We start from the raw sequence: 20,386 nt of genomic DNA, 5'->3' as shown, positions 1-20,386 counted from the left end.
CCGTCGTCTGGGAACACTGCTGGCATCACTATCACTGCCGTGATCTACGGCTTAGTGGGGGACGTTGGAGTGTGCGCATGGTGCTGGACTGGAATAGTTGAAGGGGAAAAGGAGGAGAGAGTATTTCTCCGAGAATTTGGGATTTGGGAATCGTTTCCCAAATTGGGATCCGTTTCGACCCCATCTGGCACCACTGCTCGGCTTATTGTCGTTAGTAGTTAGTATCAGTTAGTATACAGTATACAACAGTATTGAACAGTATACAACAAGGTCGGCTTACTCATGGACGTATTGCGCAAGAGGAACTTTTATATTTTCAAACGATTATTTGTGTAAATTGTTTGAAATAAAATATACACGATTTACACAAAAATTTTCTTCTGTCGGAAGTGGTCTCTGCGATTTTAAATAGTATGAATAAAATTCTTTAAGTTTTACCAATAAATTTTAGATAGAAATTAATATCGTAAAAGAATGTCTACCGCAGTGGAACTGCAGGATCCTAGCAAGGATAAACAGTCGATAGAAAATAATCTGCTGTGCAAGGAACGTGCAGAAAGAAATCGTCAGAAAGCATTACTTTTAAAAAAATCCAAGGTTGTTTCTCATCCTTACTCCAAGAGGTAGGTAATATATTTTTATATATTACTTTATACATTTTATATATTATTCGTACAATGCTAAAATGTCTGGATGTCTGTTTTTTAAAGGGAGAATGGAGAAGCGACAACTGGAAAAGCAACCAAGGGTGAAGACCAACGTGTTATACTCAGCGGGGGTGGTTTTCTTATAGAGGAGAACGATGATTTGGAAGAAGAGATGGTAAATTTATTTTCCATAATATTCAAATTATTAGAAGACTAATGTATTCTTTGTTATAGTTGAAGCTAACAGAGATTCCTGCCCCCATAATTACCGATTTACCTCATTGCGAAGAATGCCAAAAAGAGTTTAACGACTCCTACCTACTGCAGACCTTTGATCTATCTGTATGCGATACATGCAGGTAGAATCATTGCCTGAGAGTTAGTTGAATCGATCAATCGAATCGAGTAAAGCTCGAGGAATTAAGTTATTTGATTTTACAGAGACCCACGTGGGAAACATTCTTTGATCACAAAAACAGAGGCCAAGCAAGAGTATTTATTAAAGGATTGCGATTTTGATAAGAGAGAGCCTATATTAAAATATATCACAAAGAAGAATCCCCATAATTCGCATTGGGGTGAAATGAAATTATATTTACACTTGCAAGTAGAACAGAAAGCACTGGACGTTTGGGGTACTGAAGAGAATTTGGTGAAGGAAAAGGAATTGCGCGATACAAAGCGGGAGGGAACGAAAGTGAAAAAATTTAATAAAAAGGTACAAAAGATATCTAGAAGTTTAATGTTATTCTTACGTTAAAATTATAAAATATACTCTATCTCTCGTGAATGTTTCTTAATTAACAAAGAACCGTTTCTTTCTGTACAGATCAAACAATTGCGGATGCTAGTCAGAAGCTCGATGTACGATAAAACATCAAAAGCTTCTCATACCCACGAATTTGGAGGAGATACATATAATGAGGAGGATGATACGTACACACACACCTGCACCACTTGCGGCTATGAAGAAACATATGAGAAAATGTGAATTTTATGTAGATGTGTCGATAAGTTTTAGTAAAAGAATTATCGGTTGCACGCGGATTGAAAGAAAATCAAACATTCGTCGTTTTTAGAATTATTAATTTATTATATACTTCTTCTCATCGTACTTTTTTTGTCAAATACTTTTTTTCATTAGAATTGAATGCGTTTGTACTCGAATAAACTTTTGTACATTATAATACGTTTACATTGATCAATGATCTCGCCTAGTTCTTCCGACCACTCAAAACATTTCGGGAACGAACGATAGAATTCGAGCTTTTTATTTGCACTGTGATAACCATAATTTTCTATACATATATGCCTCTATTTTTCAGAGAACGTTCATCGGTTTGATTGTACTCGGTATACTACATAATGTACTGTTCGTGATTACATTATATCTCTTACTGTTACATCGTAACGATCTGCCTGATTAAATAACTATGTATATCTAAAAATTAATATTGCACTATGTAAACATATGATTCTGTACGTAAAAAAAATAGTCCTCGCGTGAATCGCTAATTTCATACAACCATTTTTGTGAATCGCGCAGTCCTTTTGCGGAAAAAAATAATATTATTCCTTGTCTACAAACGTGTGTTATCTGCATAATATATTTGAAGTACTTTGACAGTTTTAGTTTCTATATCACTGTGTTTTCGTTAAGATTCTTGACGTCATTCGAGTTTCTTTTTAGCCCTGTCACTCTTTCTCTCTCTCTCTGTCTTTTTGGTACAATACATACATATACATATATAGATCCTTCCACGTACATAAACGAAACATTATTTCTTTGGAATATTACGCTGAAGCAGTTGTACGACGACCCGTACGTAACATTCTACTGCAAGATCGAACCGAAACCAGTTTATGTACGACTAAGGCTAAGACTTGTCTACGAACTTCTTACAAACGTTTTGTACAGGCTGCAAAGTTGGCACGGTCAGTGTATCTCCCGCTTTAGTCTGAGGTACAGTCAATGCGTTCGATACCGTGGTGGTTGATCTGAAACGAGCGATTAAAGTAATTCAAATTATTCATTTCGAACGAAGCCGTATTATTCTCTCTGTCGCACATTATAGTACACATTTCAGTTCTATTGTTCGATTTGTGACTCAGAGTCGCTATTTAAAGTTGCTGTACCATTATTCAAAATATTGCTTACATTATTAATAAACCGCGGATTTTATGAATGTACGACAAAAATGTAAGAAAGCGCGTAGCATGGAAAAAGTATTACTCGGACATTTTGTATGCAACAACAAAACACGCTTGATTAAACAATTCTCGAGAAATGTCTACCATTATACCAGAACAGAGAGTGTAAAAACATAATTTCTCCTTCCTACCTGTTGTGCCTAAGATGGCTTTTGACTAAATGACCGGCGGTCAGTGCAGCCATTAGTGACAATTCACCGGCGAGTACTGTAGCGCATACGATTCTAGCTAATCTGCTGGCGTTCTCGCCAGGTTGATTAGTATTTGCTCCTTTAACCCCTAACATAGCCAAGCACGCCCCTTGCGCTGGAAGACCTGTTCCACCTCCAACAGTGCCTATCTCTATACTTGGCATCGTGCAAGATACATACAGGTCTGTGCCATCTGCTCCCCAGGGTTCCATCAGAGTCATACAATTACTACTGCCGACGTTCTGAGCAGGATCCTGACCGGTGGCAATGTAAATAGCAGTGACAATGTTCGCGGCATGGGCATTGAAACCGCCTACGCTGCCAGCTATGGCGGAGCCGATCATGTTCTTGCTTATGTTCACATCGACCAGAGCGTGGACCGAGGTTTTGAGAAGGTTGGTGACCACGTCAGCAGGTACGATCGCCTCGCAGACCACACTTTTGCCTCTGCCTTGGATCCAGTTGACGGCGGCGGGTTTCTTATCAGCGCAGAAGTTGCCGCTCAACGATAAGATCTCCATATCCGGGAAATACTCCTTGACCGTGTGCAGAGACTTCTCCGTGCCCTTGGACAGCATGTTCATTCCCATAGCGTCGCCAGTAATCGCCACAAAACGGACGAACAAGTGCCTCCCGGCAATGCGCACGTGGATCTTGGACAATCTCGCGAATCTGCTGGTCTGATCGAAGTGATCTTTCATTTTCTGAAAGTTCTCCGGGTCCTGCATCCAAGCCATAGCTTCGCTGGCTCTGACGATGTTCGGGAATCTAACTACAGGTCCTCTAGTCATTCCGTCGGCTACAACGCGACTCGTCACCCCGCATTTCAGCAAGGCCCTGCTGCCACGATTCGTCGACGCTACCAAACATCCCTCGGTCGTTGCCATCGGCACGTGATAGAACTCACCGTCGATCAACAACGGGCCAGCGATACCGAGCGGCACCGGCACATATCCTACAACATTCTCGCAACACGAACCCAACACTAGAGAGTAGTCGTACTCTTTGTACGGCAGGTCCACCAAGTCTTCCGTGAACTTGCCAGCCTCTGCGATTATCAGCCGTCGGATCTTCACACCACGCTCCATGTCCCCGACCGCTTTCTCCAGTTGATACGCGGCTATGTGCTTCTGCTTCACCAGCTGGATCACCTCCTCGTCCGTGAGAGCGCTGGCTCCGAGCTGGAAACACGAGGATTGGAATTCAGTTTCCAGAAGTGTTACAAAATCTTCTTAGAATGTTAACCGGTAGCGGTATATTCCACCAAGCTCGTTGCGCTTGAAACTTTTCACAGCTGCCGGTTAACGCGTTGAATGCTACAAGTCTCGATTATTTCATTCGTACAAGCGGTCAGCGTTATTAACTGGTTGCCAGTAATCAGAATTTCTTTGTCGTTCATAGTTTTTTAGAGAAAGAAAGATGGCTCTTTATCGACAACGGCAAAGTAGAATCTTAGTTCGATTTGTAGGAGATTAATAACATACGTATTTAGTAGATTCTGTTCGAAGTCTGACTCGATGTTACAGCGAAAGGGGTTCAGGGCAATTGTTAGTTACCGGATAATGGAGTTCTCACCTTACACTATAATCTAGTTCATTTCGGCAGTAATAAACCGATGTTCGATGCTATTAATTTTATGACAATCATTTTGAAGCAAATGGTGTCTGTCACTGGTGACCACCATGACATGGGGAACGTGTCAAACAACTCAAGAAGTCTTCACTCTACGTACCCGTCACCGTCGCTTCTCTGTATATCACCGTTCGCTACATATGTCATCGATGAGCTAATTAATACAGCACAAGAATCACGCGCGCAATGAAAATCCGCGAATTTTTCTGTATACGAATCAACCAGCGGGCGCGACGTAGAAAAATCTCAGTACCACTGGAAACGGTTGAACATTAAAGATACAGAGAAAATGCGAGTAGCTCTACGCCTGGATTAGGTTCTAGGATTCTCGAGTGCAACACGTAGAACTTCTAGTCGATAGGATAACACGTTAAAGGACGAACTTAAGTACCAGAGTAGTACAACAACAAGTTAGCTACTATTTTCGATATTGCTCCGATTTCTCTCGCACCGCCGATATTTCAGCGAAACGAAACGACGGTTTGTTCGCGTCACAGCACACTGTATCACAAGATATACAACAAAACGGCCATAACTACCTCAGACTTGTATATTTCAAGACATTCCTCGATGTGTCTAGGAACCGTGGACTGCAAAGACACAACTTCACCGTTGGACAAGTCGACGCTGGATTGTCTGCTGTCGGTTTGCACCTCTTTATCAATGAACTCCAACTGGGATTCGTTCTCTACCTCTATCCATCCACCGCCCACGCCGGATAAAGGGAAAATAGCGGATCGTATAGCGGGATGAGTGTCCCCGAATCGTTCGCGCAACGACACGTCCATATTAGCAGTTTCTACGAGCTCTGTGTATTCGGTCTCAGCCTTTTCCTCGTTGTCGTCCTCCTCCTTGAACCTGAGTTGCTTCGCAATGTCGCCCTTATCCTCGAAGAAGATGAATTTGATGGCCAGTGCGAGTAGCAGTATCAGTATGATAATGTTGTCCGCACTGACTGACAGCCAATTCATAAAATACGCCTTCACTTCCGTCTGGCTCTCCGTCTTGTTGTAGACGTTCGCTACGATTCGAGAATTCGCGGGCGACACCTTGCCTTCCACCGTGCGGTCGTTTTCATCGTTCTTAAAAGGCCAGCGACTGCAACACCAAGGTATTTTTGTTCGAACGGGTGGCGGCGTTTATGTAATTGTCCAAACTTATGAATTAACATGCATAGTCAAGCGAGACGAATTTTATTTTAATCTCATGGAAATTAATTCTAATGCTATGCAATTGGCGGTTATGAGGATTTGTTTGCCACGGAAGTTTTTAAAAATGAATATATATACAACGAAATCCATTTTTCTCATATGTATTATATATGCATATATATCTGCCGTGCGTTTTTCCACATTATCGCCGGTTTACTGCTACCGACTATTAGTCGACTATTATAATTGTATATATATATTTATTTATTTATTTATTATACCGCTAATAGTCGACCGGCGATAATGTGGTAAGTTGCACGGCGGATTTTTGCATAGAAACATATTGCGCGCACTGTATGCAAATGTCACTTGTTTGTACATTTCCGTATTCTAAATACGCCGATGATATTAAATTGACGAAAAGTCCCAGAACACATTACAATGCGTCGCGATGATCATTTACATAAACTGCGTCTCTGTATTCCTTGTCTCGACAGGTCCTCCCCGATCTAGGAAACTATTTCAACAAAGTCCTCGGATCCGGCAGCAAAGGAATCGATAATTACCGACATTCTTAACCAGCCACCGCCGAGCAATACACTGCTTCCTAACATAGCGCCCGAAGGGTTAAGGAGTCCAAACCCCCCCCCGCGATAGTATCTCCTTTTTCCCGGGGAGAATTCATTGTTCATGAATTAAACATTACGGCTGTATTACTATGTAATAAGTTGAACCTGACCCGCGGATGTTGGGCACAAGAAAACTGCCAAACAAGAAGTCGACGCGTACGATCAGCGAGGGGAAAAAATAAAGGAGCAGAAAAGAAAAAGCATAGAACCGGCGGTAGGGGGCAGATAAGAGATAACATTCTGCCGTTGGTTCCCCCACCGGTTAGGAGGCCTTGCGCGGATAAGTAAGCCTTGCGTATCTGATGTAAAAAATATCGAATCCGTCTCAGTCGGCACGTGCACACGCTCCGTGAAAAAGAGAATTATAGCTGGACAATATGCGGTACCTGTTAGCATGTACCACAAATAAACCAGCGATCATGATCAACTTGACGCGCTCCACCACCGGATTTGGCTTTTGATCCTCCTCGTTCAATGGATGAATCATGAAGATCTTGTCGGGGCTCAAAGGCTTCATGCTGTTCGTCCCGCGGGAAAGCTGAAACACGATGGTACGCGTCAGATTGCTGCGCTAAAATACGACTCTGCTGGCTGCCGATCTTAACCCTTAGGCTCTTGTGCGATCGACGCTCGATTGTACATGATAGTCTCTCTAAGGGTCGTAGCAGACTGTGTACAATGCTAAATCGACTATAATTATCTATACAGTAATGTCCTACTGTAAGTCATTTTTCGGTTCTGTGTTGTGACCTACATATGAGCAGGACACTATTTTTTTGTGGCTTCAAAGTAGGCTGTTACTTTCCTTCGGAGGTCGAAGTTTTTGAAGCTCCGAAGCTTCGAATTTCGGCGCTTCGATTTCAGAAACTTCGAAGCTGATGAGTGATGATCGAAGGTATGGGAAAAAGCATTTAAAAGAAGAGGCAGCTCGAGCGTCTTGGCCCATCGCGGGGTATGCCCATCAGTGGAACGGGTAGCGTAGGGTCATACAGTCAAGCTTTCAGCCGGTCTCACAGTCGGACATTACTCTATCTCGGTAAAATATAAGGACATCAAAGAACGTGAGACCGCTAACAATGATCACGACTTCCTTCGATTGCGTTACATCGATTGTTTCATCGACTGGGGACGATTATGAATGTATTAAACGACAGCGAATGCGTAAGCGTGGCTAATAACCGGAATTACCTCAAGGATGAGCGACAGACAGGCAGGATAGAAGGTCATGAAAACGATATAATTAACGAGAACTCCGAGGCAGGCGAATCCACATAGTATTTCCAGTCTTCTGACGCCGGACAGGGAGCCTATGCTGATCAGCAGGGTCTCGACCAGCGTGTCCAAAGTTATGGTCGGCCCCAAAAGAGACATGCCTCGAGCAATATTCGCTCGCACTTCCTCCTGACTTCTGGAGCTGAGTGCTAGCTGGGCCAGTATCGCGGCCTTGGAGAGATCGATGATGAGCAGGAAGAAGAACAGCGCGTCCCTGAAAGAAAGAGAGTTGTTGTCACTGCCAAAAGAGAACGAAAGGGAAGCGAAGCTTATCGATGCAGATGCACTTACTTCAAGTCCGAGATGTCGCTGCGCCCAAAATTCACTACGCTCGACGTGAACACAACGCTGGAAAACACGGTGAACAGTCCCGCGATACCTAATCATTGCAATTTGAAAGTTTAGCAGGTTCGTTTGCTTATGCAACACGCCGCGTCCCAGGAGTCCGCGAGGATTTTTTTCGCGATTAGATTTCATGCAGACGCGCGACCATTGAAATGTGACTGCCGTCGTGCGTGTGTGTTTGTTGCCACGACACGAAACGCTGTCACTTTCTATGGTGGAACTTTCACTGACACTGAAAGCTTTCACGCGTGCCGCGAGAAGATCCGGCTCTACAGAAATGAGTATATACGCATGATGGTCATCTCGCAGGCTCGTGAAACGCGTCGATCCTGATCTAGTCTAGACCTCCTCGGGATCTAGATCCGAAGGTTCATGCACCTCGGGCTCACCTAAAATATATTTCGAGCCCAGCCTCTGCAGATTGCGGAACTGGTGATAGGTGAAGAGGATCGCCAGACATCGGATGATCGTCATTACTATAATGTCGGCTGCGTTCAAATCCTGGAAACCGAGGCGTTACAGATTTATTTACAGATCGTGGTTTTGAACGTGTATTAATGACACACGTGCATCAATACATCCTCATTTTAATTTGTAGATTATTATCTAGAGCGGTGCTTACGTCCGAATTGCATCTTCCGGCGCGGCAATGCGAGGACACGGGCAGAGCCTCGTCCCGTGGCTGTCCGCTTCCGGTTTCCATGTTCAGGATGCATGCCGTCAGAGTAAAAGTGGACACGATCACCTCCAAGGGATGGCCGGCGCAAAACCGGCCGTGGATTTCGAACAGATGCGTCAACATGATTCTCGTTCGCGGCGACTATTTACAACCTGCAACATCCAATTCGTTGAGCCAGTCCACACTCCGATTCGTCGGTAATCTTTGTACTCGTTTCATCACAGCGGTTATTCAACGATTCGCAAAGATCTCACGGCTGGAGATCTCTTAGATCAGTTTTTCAACAGCTCTGATTCACCACCATCGTTCGTTCGATGGAAGTGTTTACTTGGTATCCTTTAGAGATAGAAGGAGGTCAAAGAAGAGATCGAGGAAGAAAATGTAGGAGACACTTTGGTCCCGAATTGTTCGCACGCGATCAGGCATTCCTGCGATCGTTACAACGATAACATAAATCGAGCTGGAAGGAGTGGAAACGAGAGGAAACCGAAAGTGCTCTCGGTGAACTTGAAAGCATCGCCGTCGGGGATATTCGGTGAAATCGTGAGGGAAAACTCGTCGGATAGCCTCGGTTGCGTTTCAAGATGGGAGAGGAGACGAGGGTGCTGTGGAGTTGCGGGCCAAGGCGAGCGAAGATGAAGAGGTCTCGTCGGACTTTGGGGAAAGCGTACGAGGGACCGGTTATTGCAGCACGACGTCTTAGCCGTGTGTCAATAATGCTCCATATAGACATAATACTTTCGATTGTGCAACACGATCCAGACAGACGTGGGCAAACCCACCTCGGTTTCCTTCGATCAAATCGAAATTCCGTTTCTACTGGAACCTTCAGGTGTCGCGGCGCAGAGGCTTGGGTAACACGAAAGCCGCGATGGGGACATCGGTGATCAGTTATTCAAATTCGATCTCTAAAAATAGCGGCACGTTTCCAAATATGTCGACTTTACATTGTGGACCCCTGCCTAATCGACTATGAATAATTCGTCGGTTTTAATTGTGCACGGTGAAGAAACGATTCGATACAGCGTTTGGCGTCGAGCACAAGTGTTTTTTTTTCAATTTTGAAAATGCACACTCGGGTGCTTTCAATCATTTTTTTAGTGACAACTAGACTGATATACCTAGTTGAAATGTTAAACTGCAAGGCTAGAAAAAATGAACAAAGTTGTTCATTACAATTCAAACAAGAAACAATTTTTACAGAATTAGAATATGCATTAGGAAATACATAAACATTATTATGTGAACGTGTATACTGGACACAGTGTAGACGTTCCAACCGCAAAATGAACAAAGTTGTTCCAATATAATGCAGAATTCAATATAAGAATTACAAACAAGAGACAATTTTTACAGGAGCAAAACTGATCACACTCAACCATCACACAAGGAATTTCTCCGTAAGACTAGAAGAATTAGTTTAATAAATGACGTCTAAAAAATATGTTGAAAAAATGCATTTGATCGGAATTGTGAAAAACAATAGTAAAACTTGACTTTTACGATTTTTTTAGCTGGGCCGATAACGAAAATTTAGAAGATGTGCTTGATCAACTTGTATAAATTATATACGCTCCGAAAATTTCATTGAAATTGGTTAATTGGTTTACGAGTTATAATCGATCGAAAGTGGTAAAAATTCAGAAAATCTTGAAAAATTCCAATTTTCACCACTCTCGATCGTTCATAACTCGTAAACCAATCTCAATGAAATGTTCGGAGCGTATATAATTTATACAAGTTGATCAAACGGGTGAACATATACTAAGACCGCAGCTTTTGAAAAATGACAACATGTTAAGGCAAGCCTTAACAGTGGGTTTGGCTATTAGCAGCGAAACATCCATAGGTAAACAGAAAGTTGATTTTACAGAGCTTCTTAATTAATTTTAGTCTTTCATCATTATACAAATTACATTGCCATAAAACATGGTACAATCAACGTAGATCATTTTTATTTCGCACACAGACCCGCAGTCCAACGAAAACGAGTACACTGGACAAGAGCGCGCGTTTTTCGAACGCTATACTTTTGGAGCGTTCAAGATTGAGAAAAATCAGCTTCTAGCACGAGAATGCGCCCCCGGCGAACGGAGCGAGACCTTCGCGAGGCGAATATTTGCTCGCGCCGACGGGAATCCGCGAAAAGCGAGTTAATTGAACGGCGGATAGTTGTAAGAATGAAATGTCTGCCAAGGTCGGTAACTTTCCAAGAGCTGGCGGCAACTTTTGTACACTCGACTGACCACTGACCTCTTCTCATTTTGAATGGGACTGGCGCTGAAAGCGCATCCACCTCCATTATTTTGCGCGGTGGGCATTGTCATTTAAATGAAGCCCGCGCGTCGAACGTTTCCGGGAACCGGGCCGCGGCGGTCCCGCGAATAGATCGGCTCGCGGATAAACTTGGAGGAACTTTCGCAATGGACCACGAGAAACGTCGAGCAACCGATTTCCAGGGTCCCAGACCTCGGGATCGTCGGGGGAGATACCGAATTCTGCCGGTATGGGAATCCTCGAGCGTGTTCGTGCGCGGTTTTCGCGATGCGCGATCTCGAAAGCTGGTCACGATCGAAAATAAATTATCGCCGGGATGTATATTTGTTGTGCAAATGCTCGCCGGATTTTCCAGATCGCCTCTGGACCGAGAATAACCGGCGAGAGGCCGCGGAACGAACGAAGAACGCGGCGGCTGACTCGCGATTGTTGCTCCGCTGCAAAAAGATGATTGAGGAACCGGCCGTGAAAGCTAGCAATCCGAATCTTCGGCAAATAGCTAGAAAGTATGATACCGAGGGAGACATACGTACTCTTTTCGATCGCTCAATGACCTCGTTCTTCGAAGGAACTACTTTTGTTCTTCCTCTAATCGCACGGAGAAACAACGGCGGAGCTAACTCCTTCATGCTCCCGTCTATATTTAAACGATCGCTGGGTCGATATTAAAATAATCTCGAAGGAGTTGTTGGGAATCGGGAACGGTGTCCTTGGAATTTTCAACAACCGTTCACTTCCGGTGAGATGAAGCGCCTCGGAGCGTTCTTCTTCTGGTCTTCGAGTAGGCAATTAGGTATCGGTCTACACGGAGAACACGGGCGCGGATCAAATAATTTGTAATAAATAATGCGGAGGACATAGTAAAGTCGAATGGAATGTCCTGATTACATGCGATTAGCTAAGTGGGTCGTCGTTTTTATCGGCACGTAACTTCGTACTTCGTAGTTTGCGACTTCTCGGCGAGTTCGAAAGTTTGCTACGATGAATCAAGTTTTCTTACAGCGAAGATGCGTGCGAAGAACAAGGACAAATTGGTTCTATCTAGGCCTTCGAGCGACGAACGAAGACGAATTGAAGACATTGGCGGAAAGAGTAAGTCGAAATTTTTACGAGACTTCGAGATGTTGGATTTCATTGAAAATGGACATGATAGATCTGTGCCAGGGTTTCAACTTGTGCTACGCAAACGCTGGAATTATTTTGCAAACATCCGCCGCACAGTAGAACGAAATTTTCTACTTTTCCTATTTCCTTGGACCACGAACGAATGTTTTATTTCGGAAAAATACATCTTGTGGAGAATAATACTGAAAGAAAGTTCTCTGCCATCGCCATCGGTAACTTCGCCCGCAATCATTTTCAGAATAGTTCACTATTTTCTTTATCGGATTCGCTGCGGACCGCCTTGGAAACGCGGATAAAATCGTAACGATAATAATCCGAGGTAGCCAATCGGACCGCGGTAGACCACCGCAGCAAAGAAACATTAATTGTTTGAGAATTTAGAGCGGGAAATCCGAGTTAATTCGTCGGCTATTGTATTTACTCGGTGACACTCGATTATTGCCCCTTGTTCGACACGATTAACGACTGCTTCAAGTCCTCAGCTGTCTACTGGCAGTCACAACTCGTCAGTCACAGCTTACAGCAGATTACTTAATCGTACGCGGCTCGAAGCACGAGGTAGCCAAAAAATTCGCGACGCACCGAAATGAACAGGGGCGGGTTCACTGAGCAACAGTTGCCTCCAGGAAGCGAATTATACCATCAACATTTATCAATCGAATTTTATCGAACTTCTAAGAAGTTTCTGTTCTAAGTTCATTCATTACTAGACTGCGGATTTTATTATTAAAATATTTAAAGACATGAATGTATTAGTTTGAGTTTAATAGGGTAATTAGAAGAAGAATATACAATTTAGATTTGGCTCCTGTGTCCTGCAATCAATGCGAACATTTTTTATTTTGCATAAAGATCCGCAGTCTATTCATTACGCGTTAACCATTTGCACTCGAAATGCAACATTTTCTTGTTCTTTTATAGTTCTTCGGAGTCGCAATAGCGATATATGTATGTGACAAATATGTGACGAAATTGGATAGGTTCAATTTCACATAGTAAAGATTATCTTCAGTCTATAAAAATGATTAGAAGCAAGAAAATATTTTGATTTTGCTCCTGTCTCTTGGAAACGCAACTTATTGTAGAGGACCATATACATTTCAACGAATACTTATTGTTAAGTTAAAGACAAGATAAAATTCATCGGAAGCGAATTCGCGTTGTACTGAAAATCGAGATTCAGGCGTTCACAAATCGGTGAATCCTTTCGAATTTTCTTAGAATTTCCGGCCGAATGACTCGATCAATTTACTTTACCCCATTGAAGATAAAGTTCCCCTCATCCGTTCTTCATTTCGCGAACCGAAGGTAAACAGTTATTGTTCGATGTTTCTGAATTCAAATCGATGAGTTAACATCTACAAAAAAATGAGGGTCCCCTGCAAACAACAGAACGGTATAACGTATTTCGGAAAAACTGTGTGTGAAATCGACACAAGGGACGGATGGGGGTTAACAGTCTCTAACAACGAATGCCACTGGACGACAAAAATGAAGGAACTTTTCAACTAAAAAGTGTGAAATAAAGAAATTTTATAAAAAATAAATTAAACCGACTTCGAAAAAACGCACTTAAAAAATGCACTAAAAAGTATGGAATAATTTCCATTGAATTTATGTGAATACACACGAACTTAAATACAATACAATCTTTTCGGAGGTGGCGCAAAATTGAAAATTTTCCAAATGGCAGATGTTGCTGTATATGATGGACTTGGAAATCAGTAGGTGGGAATAGAAGATACATTAATATGTGAAAGCATGTAGAAGAATTTAAGGACTTTCGTAATTTCCAGTGTCGAAAATTTTCAATTTTGCGCCGCCTCCGAAAAGATTGTATTGTACTTAAGTTCGTGTGTATTCACATAGATTAAATGGAAATTATTTTATACTTTTTAGTGTGTTTTTTCGAAGTCGGTTTAATATTTTTTTATAAAATTTTTTTATAAAATTTTTTTATTTCACACTTTTTAGTGGAACGAGCAGAATTTATTTGGTTATTTGCAATAAAAACCGCGAAGAATGAGAAAATGCAAAATTTGTTTTCAAGGGACCAATCGGAAGACATACTCTACAAGATGCAAAAGGTTTCGTTCCGATTGGTCTATCCATCTCGGCGTAATAGGTGAACATACATAGAAAAAGAGCTAAAAAAAGGCACATTCAGATCGAATTGAGTAACCTCCTCCTTTTTCGAAGTCGGTTAAAAAGGAATGCACGCCCATCGATTTCGTTTACAGTTTCACTTCTGGAGCTAATCGATCAGTGAAACGAGCGGCTCAATTATCGGCTGGATCCACTGCGTGGCTAACGAATGCACGCGAGCGCCTGTCAGCCAGACAAATTAGTTACGATTGCATAGTAAATACTTCCTCAAATAATACAGAGATACATACCGATAATAGAAAATTTAACCGTAAATATTTAGCACAAGTAGGTGCGTCAAGATCGAAGAGACACGGTGGGAGCGATAACGGCGTAGCCTCGCCGTCATAATGATTCGCATAGCAATTAGTAAAATTCGGTCGGCGTACCTTACACAGGTGCACTTGTTGACGGAAGGTGCGCGCACGTGGTCACGGCGAAACAACGAAGATAAGAAACCCTCTGACGATCGTTTACATGACGACGATCTAGAAGAGCTGTATCTCTCGCGAATCCGAAATCGTTGAAAAAAGTCCTTTACTTTTTTTTCTTGGTTTTTCAACCAATCGAAAAGAAAAAAAATATTTGCCTGCCACGTCCCGACCGCGACTCGATATCGCACGCCGGCTACCGGACACGCTCGATGGCAACAATAAATTTGAGGTGACAAGAAAAAAGATGATACGAAGAAATACCCGACAGCACGACGCACGCCGACTAACGAAACTGCGCTCGCACGCGAGTAGGCCGATCGACCCTTCAGAAAACGATCGTCTTTTTTCGCTGGTACTCGGCAATCCTCGCTTCTCCGCGTTTCTGTCGCTCTTTCACCGATCCACCGACCACGTGGTTATTTCGTGGATCGTCTGCAACCCTGCCGATCGAAAACAGGAATTTCCGCTCCACGCGACCTCGCGAGATCATCTGCCGCGAGAATCGCCGATTCCCGATTCTACGCATGCCGGAGCAGCGTCAAACGGTATCTTTTCTAGGTATCGAATACCGATGATAGGCAAATCCACTCTCTAGGGTTCGATACTGTACCGATCTTAGCTTTAACTTATTGTCAATCCGTTTTCCGAACATATTTGTATGTGATTTTTGATCCTACCGCTGCCTTCGAATTGTCATGAAATTTTGAAACGCTCGTTCAACTATTTTAACCCTTAGCACTCGAATAGCGGGGTTAAAATGTTATTTTCATTGTCAGATATGTTGGTACAAGATGCAAAAGGTTTCGTTCCGATTGGTCCATCCATCTCGGCGTAATCGGTGAACATAAATAGAAAAAAAGGCACATACAGATCGAATTGAGTAACCTCCTCCTTTTGCGAAGTCGGTTAAAAATGTTGTTTTCATTATCAGATATGTCGGTATCTAATCAATTAGTAAGTATTCAAGTATTGTACGAGGTATTATATCAATTTTTCATATCCACCAAATTTAAACAATCATAGGGAATGGAAATTTTCTAGGTCGGAATAAATGTTTCGTTTTCGAGTTAAAATAAATTGCGTTATTATCTATTAGAAAAAATTCCCATCAAGTCCGTGAGTCGCGTCGATGGAAAATCACCGAATAAATTGAAATTATTATTATAGAATATAAAATTTTAAAGACTATTAATTGTTGCATCTCCTAGGTCGCTCCTCAGTCATTACGAAGATATCCTGGAAAAGGCTCGTTCGGAGATGTCAAGATCGGACATAGTTGTTCATCTTGCGCGTTGTCATTCGCGCAGTTTTGATTACGTACATATGGAGTCCCGCAAAATTTTCATCAGGATTTGCATCATCTATTCAAGAAATGCGAGACTAAAAAAGTGACGCGAGATCATGCGGAATTGTAAGCCCTAGTCGCCTTGAGTTTCCGGCTGGACGTTCGGAGTGAAAATACTCTCGCTCGAGAATGATTCATTGTCGAGAAGCAACGCGAGTGTCGAGCACAAACACTTTTGCGGCTGACTTTACGCTACCGTGCGAGAGTCGCATAAATTTTCAAGCGCGGTTCGACTTCCGGTCGCGCGACCCTAACGGGAGAATCGGCAACGGCGAAAGCGCGTCTCGCGATTTTCCAGCGTGTTCCACTGAGTATTCGTCATCGATCATCGCCGATGCCACACGAACGAATAAGTGAACAGGCAAAGTAACGAAAAAAGTATACTGGAAACCCGTTTCTTCCGGCCAAAATTATTTTAGCGTCCTTTTCAAGGTTTATGGCTACAATATAGTAGATCGTCGAATTTCTCTCGACACCGGCTAGAATATTATCAATTAAAACATATATACATATTATGTAACATTTTAAGAAAAACGGGTTTCCAGCCCACTGTGCACCGTTCCGCCAGTTTCGCGCACCAGCTCTCGCAACTTGTGGCGAAAACAAGCTAGAAGAGTAGAGGAATGTAGTTAAACGGTGCGTCTCGCGAGATGCTTTTCGATTTCCGACCAATTCGAAAGTCGCACAATAGCTCGACCCAGTTTCCACGGAACCGGAGAATTCGCGAAATTTCCGAAACGTCCGCGGCATCGCGAAAAAGTTCCCAGAGAACCTCCCACGCCTCCTCTGCGCCTCTTCTATTGCTACATTGTTACGCGTACGCAAACAAAACCGCTAATGGATCCGCAGAGGACGTTCTCGAAAAGAGGCGGGGTTACTTTGATATACAGAGTGTCTGAATTAAATGGGATCACCTAATTGTCCGTCTTATTTACGGTTCTATCGAAAAATTAGAGTTATATTCTTCAATTATGCGGTTATTACAAGAGCTCCCAAACCCCGTTTTCGACCCTCGAGTACAGAGCCTTGCATGTACAGAACATGCAAAAATAAAAAAGGCATTTGTTAAAACTTTCTTATTTGGGCCCTTAATGAAAATTTAAAATATATGTTTTGTAGATCTAGAACTAACATAGATAATATAATATAACTAACACAGATCTAAATTTTCATTAAGGGCCCAAATAAAAAAGTTTTAACAAATGCCTTTTTTATTTTTGCATGTAACCTTGTAAATTATAATCTTTGGAAATTGTTTTTTGCACATCATTTAGTAAACCAATGCTTCTAACTGCTTACGAAAAACGTCAGGTCGTTTGGTACAATTATAAAAAAGTTATTCTGTATTAAAGGGCGTACGGACACTTTTGTGGGCCACTGTATGTTTAATAGGTTGAAAATAATATAACAGTATTTTTACATTGTTCTAACGTGTTTGCTGTTTGAAATCACGCCTACTCATTTTCGCCATAAATGCATCAAACCCGCTGTCCGGTGACAAGTAGACTGCGGATCTTTATGCAAAATAAAAATTGTCTGCATCGATTAAAAGAAATAGAAACATTATCTACTCCTACATTCATCTACTCAATTTTCCTATAAATCCATAAAGATCTGCAGTCTAGCGATAAGTATGGTCGAATTATTATTAATTTGAGGAACTCCACGGAATCTCCCACCTCGCTAGGCCGAGGGTTAAGAACTAAATCGAGAACGTAGGTTTATTTGCGCCGCGAAAGATCACGGCGTGGAACCGCGCACGGAACAATTACAGAATTCGGTGGTATACGTTAAAATGATGGGTTTAGCCGGAATCGCGTTCGCAGCTGGCTTCGCGCGCAACTCACCCTTCCCGGAAATATTTTAAATATAAGGGAAGCGCGCGGAGACCCGGTTCGGGGAAATACTTGAAACCATAATCTCTCGCGCAACGTGCCACGGCGGGTGTGTCGCTTACGTGATCCTAATCACGATCGACCAATGGGACAAGAGTTCTTGTCCCATCTTCCTTGAACACGCCGTCGAATATTAATCCACCGAAAATGCGTCACGACGAACAGGCACGTTCTCCAATCCATCATTCGTATTCCCTTTGCCGATCTTTGCGGATCGTGATACTAAATCTCGGCCGCAAAAAATCGCTTAGGTTCTCTAATATGTACTTGTGGTCCGCGCGCTACTATAACTCTTCTTTCACAAGAGTTTAAGGTCGCAGTAAATGACGAACCAGTAAGATTTATATGCGCTATAAATTATAGATCGGTGCTTAAACTTATCGGAGTAACACGTTTACGCAACAAAAACACAGAAAACAATGCAGCCCCAAAGTGGAGTTTATCGATCTGAACCCGTGGGAAGCTGATTAAACAATGTTTTTAATAATAGCGTCACCGCCCGAGGCAGCTCGACGTATTTAAACCCTCTTGAAAAGGGCTTGGAAACTTCTCGATTGTCTTTTCTCTAATTTTCTGAAAACCTCTCAAGCTTCTCAATATTTACATCTTATAGTATACGTATATGATATAAATATTTAAAAGAGCCAGGTGGGTTGTTTATTCTTTGCCTTTTAAAGAGTCTCAAGCTATCGGTGCCAGGTAAGGCGTTAAAATCGTCTTACCTAAGCGTCCCTTCCGGTTAATATGCAACATTTACATCTTGACTGGCCACAAATAAAAGTTCCGGTATAGATATTTATAAAAGCCGAGAAGATTGTTCACTCTGTAATTTTTAAAGGCTTCTCGATTCTCGATCGCCAGTAGCGTGAAAAATAGATTCATACAATGGAACAGCGTGGACCAAAATGGCGGAGATCCTACGCGTTAGATATTCAATCGTTTAGGCGCAACGTGACTCGATTCGCATATTCCACGCGCTTCGTCGACTCATTCACGATGTTTTCAATGGGAAAATGCGAAATGCGCGTAACGCGATCGTCAGGAGCCGACGTCGGAAACGGAATTCCTCGGTATTTGCTTTGTGGATCGTGATTCGGTGATCGTTGTCTCTTCTGTAAGAATAATTCGAAGTCCGTATGGAGAACGGCACGCGTGACTTTATAAACGCAAAGTATTTGCGCGGTTTCTCCCGAGAAACGCGACCGGCATACTCATTCACCGTGTCCGTTCAATGTGCATGGAAATCCTGAATCGACAGACGGAAAATCCTACCACTCGATTCGAAACTAATTATTTCCTAGCATCTACGACCCAATGTTCGTACGCGCTGCTGAAAAAAGAACGGAAATACAAATCGAGTTATTTAACATTGTTCAATATTCTGATCGGTTTCTCGTTTTTGCGTCGGCTCCACTCGAAAAACATGTTAAATATTTTATACAGACGGTTTTTACGATAACTTTTGTCATTGGCAAACACTTGAACTTGCAAATGAATATCGCGTTGAATGCACGAGACATTTTCTATACTCGACACAAGAATTATCGAATTATCGTTCATACGTAGACTGCGGATCTTTATGCAAAATGAAAATGTTCTGGATCGATTGTGGGAAGCGGAAGTAAAAGAAACATTAGTTTCATCCCTTAATTATTGCGTTAAACGCAACATTAGAATATTCTGAAATTTGTCTAATTTTTTACTGTTTTATAAAGATCCGCAGTTTACTTCTCAGTGTTGTTTTTTAAATGTTAAACGATAAGTAAGAACGCAACGACTGTAACGCGTGTCCGGCCGTATAGTGTCCTACATTATTATATGTATGTATATATGTACATACATACAACTAAAAGCGTAACATATGTATTTTAGGGGAGACTAGCTTTCAAATATTCCGCGTATTCGAAGGATAAGAAGCGACTGCCGAGTTTACGGGATCGGTTACGATAACAAAAATAAACAGTCGCAAGTAGGAAAATTGATTTCGAGAAGCGAACGAAGTTATGCAAACACCATACATAAGCATAACCTATGAAGAGTATCAATGCCGAGATGTTGAACGTACCGTAATTATACTTGTCCGAAGAAAACTAAAACACGCTTCTGACCGGGATCATCCTTTAGAAATCTGCATGATGGCCAATTTGTGTTCTGTTTTCTTTTTCATCACAAGTTCACATATTAATTAACATTTTACACACTGTCTCCCTGGACAGCATACTGCACTCTCTAATGCGAACTCAACGACATCTAGACCGTGTCACGCGAACAATTTATTCGAACCTGCGCTGCGGCCGCATAGTTGCGATTTGCGATATGGTGCAAGATTTCCCGCGCATGCACGGGCAAAACAGTAACGTATCTATATTAGGATGATGAGGTAGCAGAGCCCTGAGGCAGTTATATTG

At 42.3% G+C, this 20,386-nt stretch overlaps 2 protein-coding genes across 3 annotated transcripts; one reads left to right on the top strand and one right to left on the bottom strand.

Moving 5' to 3' along the window:
* The first annotated feature begins 38 nt into the window (after window positions 1–38).
* Window positions 39–1,798, top strand: Xpac (DNA repair protein complementing XP-A cells homolog Xpac). Its single transcript, XM_076423767.1, has 5 exons — window positions 39–623; window positions 711–822; window positions 882–1,006; window positions 1,089–1,365; window positions 1,477–1,798. The coding sequence occupies exons 1-5, from the start codon at window positions 475–477 to the stop codon at window positions 1,636–1,638; spliced, it is 825 nt and encodes a 274-aa protein (XP_076279882.1). The 5' UTR covers window positions 39–474; the 3' UTR covers window positions 1,639–1,798.
* Hmgcr (HMG coenzyme A reductase) lies at window positions 1,376–20,232 on the bottom strand. 2 transcript variants are annotated; one of them, XM_076423727.1, is made up of 9 exons: window positions 20,044–20,232; window positions 8,701–8,909; window positions 8,468–8,579; window positions 8,025–8,112; window positions 7,650–7,947; window positions 6,848–6,999; window positions 5,221–5,779; window positions 2,990–4,230; window positions 1,376–2,645 (listed from the first exon to the last, which is right to left on the bottom strand). In XM_076423727.1, exons 2-9 carry the CDS (start codon window positions 8,878–8,880, stop codon window positions 2,525–2,527), a joined length of 2,751 nt encoding a protein of 916 aa, XP_076279842.1. In that variant the 5' UTR covers window positions 8,881–8,909; window positions 20,044–20,232; the 3' UTR covers window positions 1,376–2,524. The 2 variants fall into 2 exon arrangements, with proteins under 2 accessions (XP_076279842.1, XP_076279843.1); XM_076423728.1 differs by lacking the exon at window positions 20,044–20,232 and adding an exon at window positions 14,694–17,121.
* Between the last annotated feature and the right edge of the window lie 154 nt (window positions 20,233–20,386).

Source organism: Lasioglossum baleicum, chromosome 5, assembly GCF_051020765.1.
Source record: "Lasioglossum baleicum chromosome 5, iyLasBale1, whole genome shotgun sequence".
NCBI classification, from domain to species: Eukaryota; Metazoa; Arthropoda; class Insecta; order Hymenoptera; family Halictidae; genus Lasioglossum; species Lasioglossum baleicum.
This window is presented reverse-complemented; position numbering and strand designations above follow the sequence as displayed.

Coding starts and splice junctions, on each gene's coding strand:
- Xpac (XM_076423767.1), top strand. CDS start 475: ATGTCTACCGCAGTGGAACTGCAGGATCCTAGCAAGGATAAACAGTCG. Junction 1,007..1,088: donor TCTGTATGCGATACATGCAG/GTAGAATCATTG, acceptor TTGATTTTACAG/AGACCCACGTGGGAAACATT. Junction 1,366..1,476: donor TGAAAAAATTTAATAAAAAG/GTACAAAAGATA, acceptor CTTTCTGTACAG/ATCAAACAATTGCGGATGCT.
- Hmgcr (XM_076423727.1), bottom strand. CDS start 8,880: ATGTTGACGCATCTGTTCGAAATCCACGGCCGGTTTTGCGCCGGCCAT. Junction 7,000..7,649: donor GTCTGTCGCTCATCCTTGAG/GTAATTCCGGTT, acceptor ATCGTGTTTCAG/CTTTCCCGCGGGACGAACAG. Junction 4,231..5,220: donor TTGAAATATACAAGTCTGAG/GTAGTTATGGCC, acceptor TCGTGTTTCCAG/CTCGGAGCCAGCGCTCTCAC.